The sequence below is a fragment of the Neoarius graeffei genome, chromosome 23 (assembly GCF_027579695.1).
Source record: "Neoarius graeffei isolate fNeoGra1 chromosome 23, fNeoGra1.pri, whole genome shotgun sequence".
NCBI classification, from domain to species: Eukaryota; Metazoa; Chordata; class Actinopteri; order Siluriformes; family Ariidae; genus Neoarius; species Neoarius graeffei.
The window spans coordinates 10,038,196-10,059,382 of NC_083591.1; the positions used below are offsets into that span (position 1 = coordinate 10,038,196).

Genomic DNA, 21,187 nt, shown 5'->3' on the forward strand with positions numbered 1-21,187 from the left:
ACTGTCGTTATCGCTATCCATGCTGTAAAATTAATGCTATTCTCCTGAGAAATGCTGGCAAAAATGTATAAGATTTTTGATAATCTTATAAATAAATCTTTATTAAAAAAGATAAATGTTGACAAAAAATGCTACTATGTTTGTTGTTGTTGTGAACGAGCGAATCGCCAGAGGTCCATAACCGGGGTCCGTATTGTAGGATACGGACCTGCTCGCCAGCCAATCAGAGCGCAGGATTTGATGGAAACCGCACCGCGAAAAAACTAATGAATTTTTATTTAGGACCCCAAATCAGAAAAAGTTGGGACGGTATGTTAGAATTGAAATTAAAACTGAAAACAATGATTTGTAAATCATCTTTGACCTGTATTGCACTCAAAACAATACAACAGCACATTATTTGAAGTTTTACCTCATGAATTCCCCCCCAAAATAAACACATTTTCAATTTTGGTTCTTGCAACACTTTTTTTTTTTTTTTTAAAGTTGGTACTGTAAAGCATTTGCCACTTTGTAATGTTGCCATTCCTTCTCGCAACACTTAAAAGATGTTAGGGACTGAAGGCACCGAGTAATAAAACGTTTCAGGTGTTATTTTGTCCCATTCTTCCTGCAAACAGGTCTTAAGATGTGCAACAGTAGTGTCTTCGTTGTCATATTTTTCATTTCAAAATTTGCCATACAGGCTCCCTCTCCTTCCCCAGCCATGCCTTTGTAATGAGTGCAGAATGATTGTTTAATGATATTCTGCACCATATCTGGTGAAATATCCAAGTCCCTTTATGTCTTTGTTTGAGGAACATTGTTTTTAAACATTTCAATCATTTTCTCGCACATTAGTGCCCTTGAGCAAGGCACCTAGCCCCCAACTGCTCCCTGGGTGCTGTAGTATAGCTGCCCATTGCTCTGGGTATGTGTGTGCGCTCATTGCTCACTTGAGTGTACATGTGTGTGTTCACTCTTCAGATGGGTTAAATGCAGAGGATGAATTTCACTCTGCTTGAGTACATGTGACAAATAAAGGCTGCTTCTTCATTTGGTGACAAACTGGAGATCTTCGGCCCGTTTTTGCCCCTCAAAGAGCACGGTGTCCAAAATCACTCGCTACTCACTATCTAGTGGACTATATTGTGAGTCCGCCATTTTGTAGTGACCGAATGTATAGTGAGAATTATCACACCCTGTGTAGTGGATTCATAGTGTCCCACAATGCACCGTGAAAAGTAGTGTACAACCAATGCAATATATACCATGCACTGCGGTCACGCTGAAAGAAAAAGAAAAGTGTGTTGGAGTGAATGGACGGAGGAAGAAACACATTATACCGGTAAATGGACATTCAGATACAATTAAGAATAGAAAAAAGCTAAAATAGAATAAGAAAGATAAAATACAAGAATAAAAGTTACAGTGCAGAGCGAAGAATGAATCAAAAGCCTCAAATTTGACTTAATAAAAGGCAGCGGCAAAGAAGAAAGGATTCGGCCTTGATTTAAAAGAACTGAAAGACGCAGCAGACACAAAGTACTTTGTATTGATTAATGTGGGAAATACATTCAGTATAATATTTATTTATCACAAAAATACGTGTGTATTTATTATTTTGAAAACCCACCAGCTGACTGATCTGGCACGTTTTAATTGTGCGACAGTAATGACGTAAATAACGGCGCGGCGGTACGGAAGCCGAGAGAGGCCCTTCATATAATCCTTTTTTTATTCACCTTGTTATCCCGAGATAACATAATTAATTCAGGATCTCGAGAAAACAGCACAACTAATTCGAGATCTCGAGAAAACAAAACCGTTATTTCGAGATCTCGAGAAAACAAAACAATTATTTCACAGGGATGCAAACGGCGCGCCTTTTGGCGGATGCTGCCTTTTTCACGGCTGAATCGCGCAGATCCGATTTTTAAAAAATTTTTATTTATTTTTTTTTTAGGGGGGGGCATTGGAGTGTCTGATTATAATTTCAAAGTAAATTCTGTATTAAAATTACTAAATAAGTAAATGCCGTTACAGTCCATGAAGTATAAGTATGAGAAGAAAACAGTAAATCAGAAAGCTGCGCACTTTTGGCGCAAACGTGCGCAGCTTTCTGATTTACTGTTTTCTTCTCATACTTCCTATGCTTCATGGACTGTAACGGCATTTGCTTATTTAGTAATTTTAATACAGAATTTACTTTGAAATTATAATCAGACACTCCAATGCCCCCCCTAAAAAAAAAAAATTGGATCTGCGCGATTCAGCCGTGAAAAAGGCGGCATCCGCCAAAAGGCGCGCCGTTTGCATCCCTGATTTCATGATCTCGAGTAAACAGCTGAGAAAATGGTTCATTCAGGTGCGCCAATAGACTTGTGATATGCTGACTTTGGGGCTATTTCTCATTCTGTATAGACGCAACTTTGGTCATTAGAATGTCTGGAATAATCGATCACCTAATAAGGCAATATTTTGATCAGGGGTTGACACAGGGAGAGATTGCATTAAGTCTTTTAATAAGGGATAATTTCAAAATTAGTCCGCGGCACCTCCGCAGAAGACTGGCCCCCCTCTCTCTCAAGGCATCGTAAAAAGCCATTTCTGCTCTCTTACATGTCCGCCAATTTCTAAATCTTCGTTGTCTGACCCACAGGGGGGCGCAGCTCTGCTAGAAATCTCAGCTGTTTTCTCGAGATCACGGAATAATTGTCTTGTTTTCTCGAGATCTCGAATTAGTTGTGTTGTTTTCTTGACATCCTGAATTAATTGTCGTTATCTCAGAATAACAAGGTGAATAAAAAAAGATTATATGAAGGGCCTCTCGCGGCTTCCGTACGGCGGAGTAGTGTCTGAAAGTGTTTTTACATTTTACCAATGAGCTCACTATATAGAATTCCCTATATAGTGAGTAGGGAGTAGTGAACGAGTTAGTGATTTCAGACACAGCTTAGGCCTTTCCTGGAGACTGATTTTGTCCCAAATCATGATCACAGTCATCTGTTGACATCACCGGTTTCAAATAAGATAAGAGAGCCTTTTATTATCCCGCAAGGATAAATTTACATCGTTACAGCAGCAAAATTTATAAAGAGAAAAAGATAAGGCAGTGAAGGAGTAGTGCAAAAGTAATCACATTTTGTTATTTCAGTGTTTTCCTTCATTACTAGCCCTAAATTGCCCTTGTCCCAACTTTTTTTGGAATATATTCCAGGCCGGGGCGGCACGGTGGTGTAGTGGTTAGCACTGTCGCCTCACAGCAAGAAGGTCCTGGGTTCGAGCCCCCGGGGCCGGCGAGGGCCTTTCTGTGCGGAGTTTGCATGTTCTCCCCGTGTCCGCGTGGGTTTCCTCCGGGTGCTCCGGTTTCCCCCACAGTCCAAAGACATGCAGGTTAGGTTAACTGGTGACTCTAAATTGACCGTAGGTGTGAATGTGAGTGTGAATGGTTGTCTGTGTCTATGTGTCGGCCCTGTGATGACCTGGCGACTTGTCCAGGGTGTACCCCGCCTTTCGCCCGTAGTCAGCTGGGATAGGCTCCAGCTTGCCTGCGACCCTGTAGAAGGATAAAGCGGCTAGAGATAATGTGTGATATTCCAGGCCTGAAACACAGGAACGGATGTACATTAACCAGTGAAATGAAGTTGACCCGACAAAACATGAAATATCTTGGGTTCATGCTGTCTGCAACGAAATACAAGCCAAAGAAATCACTGCTTTATTTTTTAAATTTGCATTTTCCATACCGTCCCGACTTTTTCCTGCTTGGCGGTTGTAGATTGTGATGTGTTAAATATGATCAGTATTTTAAAGACAGTATGTGAACTAGGCATTGCTTTAATGGAGTTCAGTTACACATCAGACATCTAATAATTATTGATAACATACAGTGGTGCTTGAAAGTTTGTGAACCCTTTAGAATTTTCTATATTTCTGCATAAATATGACCTAAAACATCAGATTTTCACACAAGTCCTAAAAGTAGATATAAAGAACCCAGTTAAACAAATGAGACAAAAATACTTGGTCATTTATTTCTTGAGGAAAATGATCCAATATTACATATCTGTGAGTGGCAAAAGTATGTGAACCTCTAGGATTAGCAGTTGATTTGAAGGTGAAATTAGAGTCAGGTGTTTTCAATCAATGGGATGACAATCAGGTGTGAGTGGGCACCCTGTTTTATTTAAAGAACAGGGATCTATCAAAGTCTGATCTTCACAACACATGTTTGTGGAAGTGTATCATGGCACGAACAAAGGAGATTTCTGAGGACCTCAGAAAAAGCGTTGTTGATGCTCATCAGGCTGGAAAAGGTTACAAAACCATCTCTAAAGAGTTTGGACTCCACCAGTCCACAGTCAGACAGATTGTGTACAAATGGAGGAAATTCAAGACCATTGTTACCCTCCCCAGGAGTGGTCGACCAACAAAGATCACTCCAAGAGCAAGGTGTGTAATAGTCTGCGAGGTCACAAAGGACCCCAGGGTAACTTCTAAGCAACTGAAGGCCTCTCTCACATTGGCTAATGTTCATGAGTTCACCATCAGGAGAACACTGAACAACAATGGTGTGCATGACAGGGTTGCAAGGAGAAAGCCACTGCTCTCCAAAAAGAACATTGCTGCTCGTCTGCAGTTTTCTAAAGATCACGTGGACAAGCCAGAAGGCTATTGGAAAAATGTTTTGTGGACGGATGAGACCAAAATAGAACTTTTTGGTTTAAATGAGAAGCATTATGTTTGGAGAAAGGAAAACACTATTCCAGCATAAGAACCTTATCCCATCTGTGAAACATGATGGTGGTAGTATCATGGTTTGGGCCTGTTTTGCTGCATCTGGGCCAGGACGGTTTGCCATCATTGATGGAACAATGAATTCTGAATTATACCAGTGAATTCTAAAGGAAAATGTCAGGACATCTGTCCATGAACTGAATCTCAAGAGAAGGTGGGTCATGCAGCAAGACAACGACCCTAAACACACAAGTCGTTCTACCAAAGAATGGTTAAAGAAGAATAAAGTTAATGTTTTGGAATGGCCAAGTCAAAGTTCTGACCTTAATCCAATCGAAGTGTTGTGGAAGGACCTGAAGCGAGCAGTTCATGTGAGGAAACCCACCAACATCCCAGAGTTGAAGCTGTTCTGTACGGAGGAACGGGCTAAAATTCCTCCAAGCCGGTGTGCAGGACTGATCAACAGTTACCGGAAACGTTTAGTTGCAGTTCTTGCTGCACAAGGGGGTCACACCAGATACTGAAAGCAAAGGTTCACATACTTTTGCCACTCACAGAAATGCAATATTGGATTATTTTCCTCAATAAATAAATGACCCAGTATAATATTTTTGTCTCATTTGTTTAACTGGGTTCTCTTTATCTACTTTTAGGACTTGTGTGAAAATCTGATGACGTTTTAGGTCATATTTATGCAGAAATATAGAAAATTCTAAAGGGTTCACAAACTTTCAAGCAGCGCTGTACATGCATTGAGGTGTGGTCAAGCTTTTGACTCCTGTCACTTAAATCATTCTCTTCCCGTCGTCCACAATTCAGTTAAATTGTACCTCCGTTAATTCTCCGCAGCTTTCTGTTCTGATTTTGTTTGAAAGAGCTCACCACTCCACACACAACTTGGTCGTTGTTTTGTCAATTTTTTTGCTAATGAGTTAGCAAATTGACTATTTTTCCAGGCCTCTCACTGGAATTGTATCTCTGCTCTCATTTCTCATCCGATTTCAGTTCTGGTCGAAGTTTTGGGTAGATCTTCCCTCAGGGAACAAAACTTGGTCATTTGTTTGTTGGTTTTCCTGTTGTAAACAATTTGTCATGGAGGTTGGTCCTCTCTCACATTGTGACATTTCAGTTCTATTTGATGATTTGGTAGTCATGGTTGTTTTGATGGCAGGCCAGATGAGCTACTACATCCTTGAAGTTCTGGTACACTAACATAATAGCCTACGGTCATTTATATTGCAAAATGCTTATCAACCCACAACCCAGTCAGTTTCTTTTGGGTTCTTATTTCAGAAAACATGGGCTTCAACAGGTCTTTCAGATTTGGCTCTACTTTCTCTGTCAAGGGGAACTCATTAGAATTATGTTGGCCCTCATTTGAGTATCTCCACTCATGGCTTGAGAGCTGCCTTTGCAAATGAATATTCATGAAGAAAGTGCTACCTGATTGGCTGGTGGAAGAGGTGGGTGGGGTGACCAGTTGCTTCTTATCATTTAAAGGAACAGACACTCTGTAATGTCCATTTTGAACAGGGCTGTTGACAACCTTCCAGATTTTTCACTGTTCCATGAAGGCGAACAACTTGAGATGGCACAGGAGTCTCAGAACTTGGGTTCTTACATACAGTAGCTTCCACAGAAAATGACATCAAGCATCGCAAAGGGAAAGCATGGGGCACATTTTCAGAAGCTTCAGAAATTTTGGTCTTCAAACGCTGAACTAAAAATGAACCTGTTTAGAGCAGCCGTCCTGAGCGTCTTTCTCTGTGGAAGTGAGTCCTGGGTTATCGCGAAGAAGCTTGAAAACCAGATCAACTCGTTCTAAACTGCATGCTTAAGAATCATCCTTGAGATAAAGAAAGAAGACCATGTGTTCAATAAAGAAGTTTACGAGCGAACAGAGTCAAAACCTCTCTCTGTCGTCATCATCATCGATCGTCAACTCTGTTTCCTTAAGCCTAGGTCACAACCGGCCGCTACGGCCGGTCTACGTGCAAAAAACGCAAGAAATGCACGGAGGGCGCGCCTGTGACGTGCTGATTTTTGAGACGCAGACCGGCCGCAGAGGTTCTTTGTCATGTCAAACAAACTCTACGGGCGCTTACGTTTTTTTCAGGTTGCAAGACAAACTTACGGCCAACGTGCGTCTTTCTCCACGAACAAAAAAAACGCAGCGATTTGGGAAACGCCAAAAATCGCACAGCCAAAAAATCGTACATCCGGTTGTGACCTAGGCTTTAGCCATTCCCTACGGAGACCCACAAAAGATTTGGTGTCAGAGTATGCTTTATACGCTCTAACTCGTGGGACCATATCAAGATGAAGACCACAGTTGCAATTCAACAAGTACATATCTCAACTGCTGTGTAATGAACATGAGATGTGTTCAGAAGAGATCAGGAATGCTGCCTCAGATCGTGTTGGTTGGAGAAGATTCACCAAGGCCTGAGAAGGTGCTGTGGTGCTTTACCTAACCCCTTGAGAGCCTGCAAAGCCAGCACCAATGATACAAGCTGCGATAGGTAGCCAGTGCAAGTTCGCAAGCAGAGGGGCGACATGGGAAGAACGAAGGAGTTTGTAGACCAGACAAGCTGCAGCGTTCTGGATGAGCTGCAGGGGTCTGATGGCAGAAGCTGGAAGGCCAGCCAGGAGAGAGTTGCAGTAGTCCAAGCAGGAGAGGATTAGCGCTTGGACCAGGAGCTGAGTAGAGCAGGTGGTAAGAGAAGGGTGGATCCTTCGGATGTCGTAGAGGAGGAATCTACATGCAGCAACGTTCGCTGAGCAGGAGAGGTCGTCATCGAACATGACCCCTAGGTTCTTCACACTGGGTGAAGGAGACCTGGAGATGTCCCCCAGTGATTTCGTAATGCATCCATTACTAAAGCCAAAGGAAATGCGCAGTCCAACATAACTGGCGAATTAGAGCTAGTTTTACAAGTGCCGTTTAATGCTGCTTAAGTCTAAAAAAGTCTAAAGTCCTTCCCGTGCCATATGGTGCATCGGGCAGCGCCGATCTCCGTTTCTGCAGCCCTCGGCCTCTTGCCTATTACATAGCTAGGGTTACAGTGGGGGGCCAGTCCTCTGGTAACCACGAGAGTTTAACTCCCCTACTCGCATCTGTATTGCAGCGTGCCTTGCCAGATGGTAGTAGGTACCATTTTTATGATGGTCTTTGGTATGACCCGACTGTGAATAGAACTCAAGATCTCCCGATCGAGAGGCGGACACGCTACCACTAGGCCACTAGCTGGTCATGCTGCTTAAGAATGCTACTTAAAACACGCTTGCTATAATCGATGATCTGAGAAAACAAACTTTTGCTGTGATTTGTCTCTGTAATCGACATGGTATATTTTGTGTATGCATGTCATGAGCAGCTTAGGAAATGTATTGTTTTGGGAATTGATTGGAGTGTGAAAACTCCTTCACTGGCTAATTAGAATAAAAGCTTCTCCAATTGTAAAAAGTACAATAGATTTGATGTTTTTAGGATATTAATTGACATAATTTCTGATTATCCGATGTTGTTTTTTTTTCTTGTGTGGAATGTGTCCCACTCCACAGCTGGGTAACTCTGCTAAAAGAGACAGCACAGGGGTTGATAATGATCCCGATGACATGGACGTGAGCAGAACTCAAATGGAGGAGAACCCACAGGAGGAAGTCGATCTGTTTGATGATGGTGACCGTGCACACCACAACAACAACGGAACGCAGATGCTTAATGCTGACTTGGCCGATTCCCAGCATGGCTTAGGTAAAATAAATAAATAAATAAATATAATAATAAATTTAAAAAAGAGAGAACTGTTGTGAACCGTGAAATTATCTTTAAACTGTATCAAATAGACCATGTCGAGTTCTTGATTCTGATTGGTCAGAAAGTTTTTTGATTTTTTTTTTTTAAATAACAGCAGTGCTAACAATAGTAATTTAAATCGCAGGTTTATGTTAATGCATTCGTTCTAAGACGTCTCTGTAGTAACAACTCGTTCACGGGGACTAGTACAGCGAATGCGCCACATAATCTAATCCTAATAATAAAAACTAAAAAGAAACTATGAATGACATGATGATGTTTTCTGGAAGGGGACATTTATTTAACATTTATGGAAGGAGTCACCAGTGTTAGTACTTTGTAACAGTCAGAGGTGAAGCTGTAACTGTTTTCCACCACGGGAAGGCCTTCAGGATGGAGGACGTTGACTTTTACTGTTTTTCTGTAATGATTAACTTCAGGAAAACCGAGGGAATGACTGTTATGAAAAACAGCATTAAATGATAAATGTATTAAGTATAAAGTAACTCTAAATAGATAAAAACTATGAAACGATTAACAAATAAAAATTTGTAGTTGCTGGCAAATGGCTGTGGTATTGGGGTTTTTCATAGATGTCACAGATTTTTGTTTATTACGCAGCGTCTGCCATGTTGCCGGGCAAACAAAGAAACAGCCGCGACAGTTAATAATGAAAATCGAGACGACTGCAGTCTGTACAATCACTCTGAAACAATTAAAAATGTAATTATACCAGCAGACTGGGTCACATCCAAAAGATGAAACATGCAGGCATGACAGAGCCATATAATTTACCCACAAATGTATTTATTTATTATTTATTCCATCCACTGCTCTCTCTCTCTCTCTCTCTCTTTCTCTCTTTTTGTGTGCGTGTGCATGGGTTGAATGCAGAGGAGGAATTTCGCTGTGCTTGAGTGTACATGTGACAAAAATAAAGGCTTGTTCTTCTTAATTTACCCACAAATGCATTTATTCCACTTGAAAAGTGTTCAGCAAACCAGCTACCGGATTTGGGACACCACGACATCCTGAACGATTTAGTATTTGAGACCTCTAAATACACCGGAGATGCTAAAGGCATACGCAAGTACAGATGCCTACCGATATTTCGAGGCAGGTTTCGTGCTGGAATGTTATGGGAAATTCCTGATAAAGAAAAATACCTTATTATGACAAAGGTAAGCTCAAAGATGGACTTCGAACAGTATTAAACAAGCCAGGGCCTAGATCTAGCATATTTTATAATGTTTAGCCGAGTCTACATTATCAGTACATAATAGGGCTGCGTACCGGTACTATGTACCGGTACTGTACCGTGAAAATCGATTCGGTACAGGTCCAAAATACCGGATCATGAAGTACCGGTACTGTACCGATATAAATTTACACCAAGTATATGCTTATTTTGTGACTGAAGATGCGTAAATCCTACCACAAAGACGAAAATTTAGCACTGGAAAAGACGTAAAATGCCGCGCTGAAACTTGAAATCAGAGCCATCTTTGATTTGAGATCCTCTTGCCACAGTCTCACGAGACATTGCGAGAGCTTGGCTGATCCAGCGTTCTGATTGGTCAAAAAGACTCAAAAGCAGGTCAGCCATTTTTCCTTTGCTGGCATTGGCGGCCTTTGTTGCTTTGTGTAATTTTGCCGCATAAGTTAAAGGCGGTGGACTGCGCGTAGTCTGTAGTACTCTAGTGTAGTCACTTCTCGCTGTGAGACAACTTATGATTTTTGTCCCAAGTTAACTATAGGGTGACTGAGAAGTGAGGTAGGAAACCTAGTTATGTTTGATTTTCTTTGAATAAAGATACTGACAAGTTGTCAACAGTTTATTAATGTTTCTGTCATTATTGAAGAAGTTCAGAAGAATTTGTCAAATTGTACAGGTACAGGTCCGGACCTGTACCTAAACCTCTGTACCGGTACCTGTACCTGATGTTACGTTTAGGTACGCAACCCTAGTACATAACCTTGCTGCTAGTCAAGCCAAGCATGAGGTCTAAAAATATATCGCGTCCAAAACCCACATCCAGATCTACATTTTAACATTACACAGAGGTTTCATATTAACCTGATATAAAATGTTCTCCACACACACAGGAATACTTTGTTGGCATCCAGTCTTCCTGTTGAACTGCAGCTCACCATTTTTCTTGTCTTTCTGGGTTCACCAGGAAGTGGTGAAAAGTTAAACCAGGCTCATCTCCACGTCTGTTATTACATCCAAAATCACTACAGGTCTCTGGCATTGTTCTTTTAGATGTAACTTCTACAAATTTATCTGACTGAACTTGGCTTACAATCACTCATGTACACTTTTGCCAGTCGTTGTCCAACACAAAGCTTGGCTAGATAAACAAATCCGCAATTACGATCACGTCATGTGAAAGTCCCCTATAGGAAGAGTAAAACACTTTTTTTTTTTTTTTTAATAGAAAATAACCAACTTTGTAATGGTAATAATAACTGCACGTCACATGATTATTTTCCTATAACATGTTTAATTCCTTATTTAGCATGAAATGTGCAAACTTATGAATATGCAGAAGCAACATAAGAGAAGAATATAATGTAAACCCACTAAATACATATCTACATATTAGGCATGTAAAGGTATATCGTGTGACGATAAATCGCAATACTTGATGAAATAAAAAAAATTGATTATTATCAGGTTGTGTAATCACTTAATTTTTCCTAGCTTTGTGGGTTTTTTTGGACAGTACAGGGCGCAATAATGTACAATAGTGGGAATACACGTGACTTCACCATAGACTGAAGTAACTCAGCTCTTACGCCGTGTGAAAACATACACGCAAAACAAACCTAAAATGGGAAAGAGCTGTTGTGTGATTGACTGTACAAATAGATTTAAGAGTAAATCAGAACTGTCTTTATACCGTACAGACTGCTGAAAGCTAAAGAGAAGAGAAACAAATGGCGGTAGTATAAATGTGCATAGAAGTTGATTTAAAAAGGCCTATTTGTTATCTTTTTTTTTTTTTTCATTTTTAATAAAATGAATATTTTTGTTAATCAGGTGTTATATTTTACTCCAACTTCTACAAATATGGGTGATTTGTCAATATTTATTAAGAAATTATAGAAAGGTTCATTATGAAGAAAATGAACCGTAAGGTTTTTTTTTAATATTTTTTTTTTGGTAGTAAAACTTTAATTTAATAATTAAAAAAAAAAAAATATATATATATATATATATATATATATATATATATATATATATATATATAAATAAATATAAATAATGGGAAAATTTAATCAAATCCTGAATTAGGTGAATCGTTACATGCCTAATATATATTAATTCCTACTTGTGTGTTTATTGTTTATTTGTTCATTCTTTATGTAGGAGCGAAGAGCCCTTTATCACAGGACCACTTGACCAAACAGGACCTGACCTTCCTGGACATTCTGGAGTTTCTTTCACTGTGCGCCTCATTTGAACCCAGTACCGGACTCACCTTTAAACCACTGGACCTTCGACGCAAGCTGCTGAAACTTTTGGATCTGATGGACTGTGCCAAACCGCTGCATCTCCACATGGTGAATGGCGCGTCATTACATTAATGAAGTTGCTTACCAAGAGCTAGAAGAAGGGTTGTTTTACAATCAGGGTACAAAGTTTGTGTCACAGGGGTCCAAAATTCAAATTGATTCAAACTGGTTCTTGTACCAGTTTTTAAGTGAAGGACAAGTTAAAGAACAGATTTCATGTAATTTTTTGACACGTGTGTATGGTAGTTTTGTGTAATCTGCTATAAGATGGGAGAAACAAATGAAGTGATTCTCAGAGAGGACTTTTTTTTTTTTGACAATTCAGAATCCACTATTTCCATAGTGCTTTTAAATATAAGGCTGTAAGCTTTGTGTTAGTTGTCTCTAATATTTATGTCCCAATATCTTGACCACATTTTAGGATGAAAATAATCATTTAAGATATGTTATTTTTAGGGCTGTCGAAGTTAAGGCGTTATTAGTGCGTTAACGCAATTTAATTTGATCGCGATTAAAAAAAAATGACGGCGTTATCGCAGGGTATTTAAACAACAGTGAATTGGGCTCATCTTGGTAAGGAACAATGCAGATTTTCGCGCGTGACTAGCATGCAAAATAAAGCTAGTTACCGTGTAACATTAACTTTGTGGTAAAACGTAGCTCTACAACTTGTCAAATAAACCCGCAACATGGTCAGTTAAAGTGTAGTCTGCAGATGCGATGCGGTGCGAGTTCCGTTTACTTTCACTTTACCGGGTGAAATGTGTTGATATCTGATGGGCTACGATCAGGAATGCGCACGTTCCCTTTTCTCCACCTGTAGATTGTAGGTAGCCTAGCGACTTCCAAATAGCCTACTGCTTCACTTGAATGAACTTGCAGGAGTCAAACTACTTCCTCTTTGCTCCGCGAAGTGTAGCTTGCAGCCATTACAGTTGAGAAAAAAAATAGTCTGTTACTTCTCCAAATCGTATTTTGCACATAGTCTACAGTATGTCCAACGGATGTCCGATAGGCTACATTGGAAAGAATATGCTGCATGCCTAGATCTAATATCAAAACCCGAATGCCAAATATTTGTGCGTTAGGCCGATATATTGTCTATCATGGAGAAGATGAGCCTTATAATTGACATGGAGCATCAGGGCATATATTCAAATGTTTGCTCTGATGTAGAAATGTATTTGAGTACAATTTAAACAGATGTTTAAAGATTTTTTTTTTTGCGATTAACTACATAATTTTATGAGATTAATCGCGATTAAAAATTTTAATCGTTTGACAGCCGTAGTTATTTTATATTGAAAAATTAGCTGTCTCGGAGAGGGCATTTTTTTTTGACACAATTGCATACTAATTTGATCAAAATAGTCTGAAAACTTACTGGCATTCAACATTAAAACTTAACTATGTTTCCAATGATATGGAACCAAATATTTGTTTTATGGTATAAAGTAGGGCTGTGCGATATATCGAATATACTCGATATATCGCCGAAAATTCTGTGTGCGATACATAAAATTATTATATCGTAACTATCGAGTATTTTATGGTCATCTTCCGACTTGCGTTCATTTCGTGTTTGTTTAAAACATTTCCCGGTGGTTGCCAGATTGGGCGGTTTTAAGTGCGTTTTGGCGGGTTTTGAACATATTTTGGGCTGGAAAACGTCAGCAGTATCTGGCAACGCTGCCGGCGGGAAGATTTCCTGGTTCTGGTTTACAGCGCTGACTCAGTTCGTGCAATCGCTGATTTTGCATAGGCTACCGTGTAAGCTCTGGCAATTTCAGTGACAAATTAAAAATGGAAGCGGACGAATTGGTTCCTAAAAGAACTAGTAAGGGGTCGGTCATCTGGCATTTTTTTTGGATATCGCGAGGAGGACGTGGAACAGCAAATGCCAGTTTGTAAAGTGTGCAAAAAAACCTGTCATCACGAAAGGCAGCAGCCGGAATTCTACACGTCTGAGAGGCAGAGCCAGAAAACATTCAGTTCAAAAGTGTGCACTATTCACTATTGTGAATGTTCCAGTGGTTCTCAGTAGTCAGGTTAATAGCTTGGAGATCTTTTTTTTTTTTAAATAATTTAATGAATGAGCACTTTTCTTATTTAAGCTAAATGTCCTTCTCAGTGTTGAGCTTGCACTTTATTGGTTTGAGCTCTGAGCAGCTCTGTATTGTAGCCTATTGCCCCTTTGTTGCAATTTTCAAGATTGTTTTTGCAGTTTGTGCCACATCTTTGTTGAATAAAAATAGTCTTATTTCAATTCAATTGTGATTAATCATGAACAGCGATGGGAATAACGGCGTTAGAAATAAACGGCGTTACTAACGGCGTTACTTTTTTTAGTAACGAGTAATCTAACTAATTACTTCGTTATAACGCCGTTCCCGTTACTTACAATAAAATACTATGCGTTACTTTATTAAAGCTGTTCTCATCTGGCACGCTGCTCGTTCAGCCTTTCTTTACTCTGCTTTCGTGTGGGGCGGGGAGACGCGAGACAACGGCACAGTAAGCCAATCGGAGTAGATTTGGACAACATACGTAGGTAGGCCACGCCTACTGCACTACTGCGCACTCTTTCAATCGGAAGACCCAGCGATGGCGAGCGGTCAGCCCAGCACTGCGCTTTCACACTGGAAATACAGCCATTACTTTTCATTACTTGAAATAAAAGGCAAAAATGTTTACGTGCAATGCACATTATGTCGAGGAACAAAGCGTTTGTCCTCGTCAGTGGCCAGTAATTAGTAACAATTTTAATAACTACAAAAATACATTAAATTTGATAGATGTCTTCTCACATTGTCCCACAAAAATATTAATATAGTGTAGATAATGTTACTGATTGGTTCTGTTAAGTGTCCATTTCAATCATTAAACACATTTAACATTCACTTTTATTATGATGACACTAATTGAATTTGATTTATTTTTTTGGGGGGGGTAACAAAATGTAACAGAATAATTACTTTCCCTGGTAATTAGTTACTTTAATGACAAAGTAACTCCGTTACTAACTCATGCCGCTTTTCCACTACCAACGCGGCTGAGTCGAGCTGAGTGGGGCTGTTGGAGTTGCATTTCGACTACAACCGCGCTGAACCGTGCTGGCTGGAAGTGGGTGGACACATTGGGTGGAGTTAGCGAAAGTGGGTGGACGTCACGTGATGTTGTTAGGCGGCGCAAACAGTGACATCAGTGATCTTTTAAGCGGTAGTCTCACGACCCGGATAGTAAACAATAAACATGGAGGACATGGAGTCGTTAGTGTTGCTGGTCTTGGTGCTGTGGCTTGTTGTCACCGACAACGCCAACAGATACTGGCAAGAGCGTATAGATGAGGCGAGGCGCATAAGGCTTCATAATTCTTGTAATTCGTAATTCTTCTTCTTCCGGGTTTACGGTGTTTACAGATCCCAGCGTGCTCGCGGGGCGTGTGTGGGCATGTGAGGACACTCCTCCTCACCAATCAGTGCACAGGGGAGTGTCTGCTCACGCCCCTAGCCCCACTCAGCTCAGTTTGGCTCGCTTCAGCCCCACTCCAAAACCGTGCGAGTTTTAGGTGCTAAGCAGGGCTGAAGTGAGCTGAGTCGTGCTGCTCTGAGGTAGTCGAAACGCGAGCCGTGTCGGGTTGAAGCGAGCTGAAGTGAGCTGAAAAAGGGTAGTGGAAAAGGGCCATCAGTCACTTTTTGGGAAAAGTAACTAGTAACTATAACTAATTACTTTTTGAAAGTAACGTGCCCAACACTGATCACGAACAAGTTTAAAATGTGTTGTTGAAAACCACCTGTAAAGTTAACCAAGAATGTTATTTAATCTGCAGGGATTGTAGTGAAAACAGTAAAGAGTAAAAGTTAGATTTCATGGGGTCCTTTAGAGGAGATTTAAATATATCGAGATATATATCGTATATCGTGAAATGGAGAAAATGTATCGGGATATTCATTTTTTTCCCATATCGCACAGCCCTAGTATAAAGAATGATTGAAGTGCATCCCTTTTGGAGCTACCTGTGGTCAAAAAAGCACTTTTTCTAAATGACACGAGTAATTTTGCTAAATATGACACATATTGCCATACATTCACCAAAAATAACGTCATCACCAATTTTTTTTTTGCATTGTAAATAGAGCTATCACAGGGCTACAATAAACAACCAAGTTTATTTAGTCAAGCCTTTTGATATTGAAGATAATAAGTGTTAAATGTGATTTTTAGCTTGCGCACCCTGATTGTAAAACAACCCAGAATACGTTTTGCCTTTCGTTATTGATACTGACCTCTGTGGCAGTTAGCAAACGAAGACCAGGCAACAGAGTAGCAATTTTGAACATGGTCAATAAGTCTTATCTGCACTGCATCTCAAGCACTTTCTCTTGTTCTTGTGCAGTATCTGGTTCTGCTGAAGGTGCTTCCGGCAGAGAGGAGGTCTCTGACAGCCGAAGAGTTCGATTTGCTCCTCAAACCTCTTGCGTAAGAAAAGTTTTCTGATTTTAGATATACCTTCTTGTATCACAGTGGCATCAAGTGGATTTTCCCCGAAAGCCAAACGGTTTTAATCACGTCACTGCTAATGATCTGTGCCTCAGGCTTTGTTTGTGGAATATAAAGATATTTACACCAAAATATCTTTTTTTCCGAAACTTAATTCTGCTTTTGCAAGAAAAAATCAAACCAGGAGGTTTCTCTAATAAGCCTCAAAATGTTTTTTCAAAGGGACGTTATGAAAAACTCACTTTTTCAGTGCTTTGGGTACATGGAGTTGTACCCACGAAATAAGGCCCTGTCCACACGGCAACGGATTCAGGTGAATCTGATAAAATTGTTTATCGTTTCGGCCTGGCGTCCACACGGCACCGGCGTTTTGGGTGCCCCAAAACGAAATCTTTTGAGAACGGGTTCCAGAGTGGAAAAATCTGGCAACGGCACCGTTGCAAAGTCGTCTGGATGAGGAGAACGGATTTGTTTACGATCATGTCACAACCACATGACTGTCAGTGCTTCACGCCGGGTAGAGGTGTAACGAACTCGATGCGAGTTGTCAACAAATCCTATAACCTGGTTCATGAAAAGCGCTTACAAAATATTTTCACTGTGAATATTTATTGTGTAATGGTGCAAAGTGAGCGAGAGAGAGTGAGAGAATAGCCCTTAGGGCAGAGTCTTTAGTCCAAACACTGCGGAAGCAGTACCAAACTGCGCACCGCCCGTGCGCTTTTCAAAAACAATCCCGCCAGCAAAAATAGGAAAAAAAAAGGAGCGATCTCACCTCTTCAGATGTTGGTTCAATTCCGACAATACATTCCTCAAAAAGGGTGCAGAAGAACAAAGTAATCCATCAACGTGTAGCATTCAATTTATTCTGGAGGATATCAGAATGTTGGCGTACCGGCTTCCATCTACCCCCATTCATTCCTCTTTCCGCGTCTTTCGTTTTACGCTACTGATTAATAATCAAAACTTTGTGGCTGATGCTACAGAAGAAGGGGTTTATGCGCATGCGTCTACTTCTTCTATTGTTCTGGTGTCTCCGATGGGACCGTCTTACAGCGCACGTAGAGGTGTGGCATGTGTATTGCATCATTTTCAGCAAGTGTTGCGTTGCCATATGAACCTGATATTTTACTGATCCGTTGCCCATGTGGACGCGATATTTTAAAAAAAAAAAAATCTCGTTGTCGTGTGGATGTAGCCTAAGGCCCTGTCAACATGGCAACGGATTCAGGTGAATCTGATAAAATTGTTTATCGTTTCGGCCTGGCGTCCACACGGCACCGGCGTTTTGGGTGCCCCAAAATGAAATCTTTTGAGAACGGGTTCCAGAGTGAACAAATCTGGCAACAGAGCCATTGCGAAGTCGTCTGAATGAGTAGAGCGAATTTGTTTACAATGACGTCACAACCACGTGCTTCACGCCGGGTAGAAGTGTAACGAACTCTATGCGAGTTGTCAACAAATCCTATAACTTGGTTCATGAAACGCGCTTACAAAATATTTTCACTGTGAATATTTATTGTGTAATGGTGCAAAGTGAGAGAGAGAGAGTGAGAGAATAGCCCTTAGGGCAGAGTCAATCCCGCCAGCAAAAATAGGGGAAAAAAAAGGAGCGATCTCACGTCTTCAGATGTTGGTTTAAGTCCGACAATACATTCCTCAAAAAGGGCGTAGAAGAACAAAGTAATCCATCAACGTGTAGCATTCAATTTATTCCGGACCATTAAAGAATTCTGGAGGATATCAGAATGTTGGCGTACCGGCTTCCATCTACCCCCGTTCATTCCTCTTTCCGCGTCTCTATTCAAAAAACGAGCACGTGATTTAAAGGGACTATAGCCATAGGATAGGGAGTGAGAAAGTGTGTGCGTGTGACAGTGACAGGGATAGTCTCTGTGCGCATGCGCAGTTATGCGCATGCGTCCTACTACTTCTATTGTTCTGGTGTCTCCGATGGGACCGTCTTACAGCGCACGTAGTGGTGTGGCATGTGTATTGCATCGTTTTCAGCAAGCGTTGCGTTGCCATATGAACCTGATATTGTACTGATCCGTTGCCCATGTGGACGCGATATTTAAAAAAAAAATCTCGTTGTCGTGTGGATGTAGCCTAAGACACACCGTCAGCTTCTTATAAGCTACCTATTTCGGAAAACATGTGATTCAGCAAGTTGTTAAGATTTGGCTCCCCTTTTGATGTCACAAGGAGCTCAATAGAATTATGCAATAGTGGTGTGTCGTTTGTGAACGATTCATTCATTCTGAACGAATCAGGAGTAATGAGTCGTCTCAGTGAGTGATTTGTTCACTTTTCCTTGGGTCACACGTGCACGTCACTCAAGCTCTGCTCCATTCACGAACGTGACTTTCAGATATCTGTTTCTCGTTCATTTGTCACATGACTGCTGCATATCCTCTGTACTGAGGAGTGGTCCGTTCGCAAATTACGACAGGTCTTTCAGGTACGAGAGTCTCGTTCATTATTCACGCGGTTACAGCAGTCATGTGACCGATGCTATTACTGAAGACGAGTCGAGAGTTTGCGAGCGTTATCTGATCAACCAGAATGTTTCTGTAGCTAGCTGTGTCTAATGTAGCTATTGAATGGATGTTTAATTTGCCTTTCTGTGGGTCTTCAGTGACCCGGTAAGCTGAAGTGAACAGCTATCATACAATAAATATAAAAATAATGAAATATTTTTCAAACAAAAGTGAACTTGTGGATTATACTTTACGAATTGAAGCAAACCATGTTGCTCTTGGTGTTTGCGAATTGTATAGGTATGCTACAGCACCACGTTAGTTCCAATGAACAAATGATTCGAAAAAAGATTTGTTCATTTTACTGAAAAAGATTGTGATCCTAGTCAAAAAAAAAAAAAAATCTGAACTTCCCATCACTATTATGTCCCCCCCCCTCCTCTGAGTATCACCACTCATGGCTTGAGAGCTGCCTTTGTGAATGAATATTAATAAGGAAAGTGATACCTGATTGGCTGTTGTGAAACCTTTATTCGTCACATGCACATTTCAAGCACAGTGAGATTCATCCTCTGCATTTAACCCATCTGAAGCAGTGAACACACGCACACACTCAGAGCAGTGGGCAGCCATACTACAGCACCCGGGGAGCAGTCACGGGTTCGGTACCTCGCTCAAGGGCACTTCAGCCCAAGGCCGCCCCACGTTAACCTAACTGCATGTCTTTGGACTGTGGGGGAAACCGGAGCACCCGGAGGAAACCCACGGGGAGAACATGCAAACTCCACACAGAAAGGCCCTCGCCGGCTGCTGGGTTCGAACCCGGACCTTCTTGCTGTGAGGCGACTGTGCTAACCACTACACCACCATGCCGAACTGAAGTCATTTTTAAACTTGCTTTATTTCTTAATTAACGTGTTATTCAATTACGTTTTCAGTTTTAGTAACCTTATATCGTGACTCGTATTGGCAACTAATTGCAATTAAATATTATACTTATCGGCCTATTCGGTTTTTAGCCGTGTTGAATTTAGTTCGTTTGGTCCACGGCAGGCGTCGCTTATCCGCACGATCTTCACGAGACTTGTGCGAGACTTTGAAACGTCAAGTGTCAGCCAGGTGTCAGTGCCGCCATTTTGAAAACTGTTTTCCAAGCACAAAAACGAGTTTAAATGATGATTACTGCCTACTTTTTTCAAACTTTCCTGATTGCTACAAAACAAACAAAACTTCCGGCTTGATTACATCAGCATTCGAAAGAGGGCGCGCGCGTCTTTTGACAACGTTGGCAGATGTTGGTCACTTTGATTTCCGCTGTACGTTTTACTTCTGTCCTACGATGTCTCGCACAGGTCTCGACGAATCTCGTTTACGGCCATTGCTTTGACATACGGACTGATATATTACACAGCATATTTCAAACACTGGGTGGCACAGTGGTGTAGTGGTTAGCGCTGTCGCCTCACAGCAAGAAGGTCCGGGTTCGAGCCCCGTGGCCGGCGAGGGCCTTTCTGTGCGGAGTTTGCATGTTCTCCCTGTGTCCGCGTGGGTTTCCTCCGGGTGCTCCGGTTTCCCCCACAGTCCAAAGACATGCAGGTTAGGTTAACTGGTGACTCTAAATTGACCGTAGGTGTGAATGTGAGTGTGAATGGTTGTCTGTGTCTATGTGTCAGGCCTGTGATGACCTGGCGACTTGTCCAGGGTGTACCCTGCCTTTCGCCCGTAGTCAGCTGGGATAGGCTCCAGCTCGCCTGCAACCCTGTAGAAGGATAAAGCGGCTAGAGATGATGAATGATGAGATTTCAAACACTCATAGCTTGCTCTAGCAGTGACGATAGCAATCAAAAACACATTCCGATATTTAATAGAATTTTGATGATGATAAAAAAATTGCCTTCAGTTCTCTTTTAAAGGAACAGGCACTCGAACCATTTGAACAGGGCTGTTTAGACAGGATCAGAAGGGAGTTGTGGTGCTTTATCCTTGTGGTATTTTCACCAAAGCGCATCACAGATATTTCAGTAAGACCTCAGGGACGGTATAATATGTCGTCTTTAAAACCTTTCCAAAAATGAATAAATGTTATTTCTGCATTAATATATAGCGCAAATAATGTTTCTTTCTTTCTTTCTTTCTTTCTTTCTTTCTTTCTTTCTTTAATATTAAA

General features: G+C 41.0%; 1 protein-coding gene across 1 annotated transcript in view; it reads left to right on the top strand.

The window, feature by feature from the left end:
* atm (ATM serine/threonine kinase) overlaps positions 1–21,187 on the top strand; it is a 258,409-nt gene that overhangs the window by 65,531 nt on the left and 171,691 nt on the right. The window contains exons 16-18 of the mRNA XM_060905737.1: positions 8,284–8,476; positions 11,895–12,088; positions 16,437–16,519. Of these exons, the coding sequence (XP_060761720.1) occupies positions 8,284–8,476; positions 11,895–12,088; positions 16,437–16,519 (470 nt within the window). The remainder of the gene's footprint in view (positions 1–8,283; positions 8,477–11,894; positions 12,089–16,436; positions 16,520–21,187) is intronic.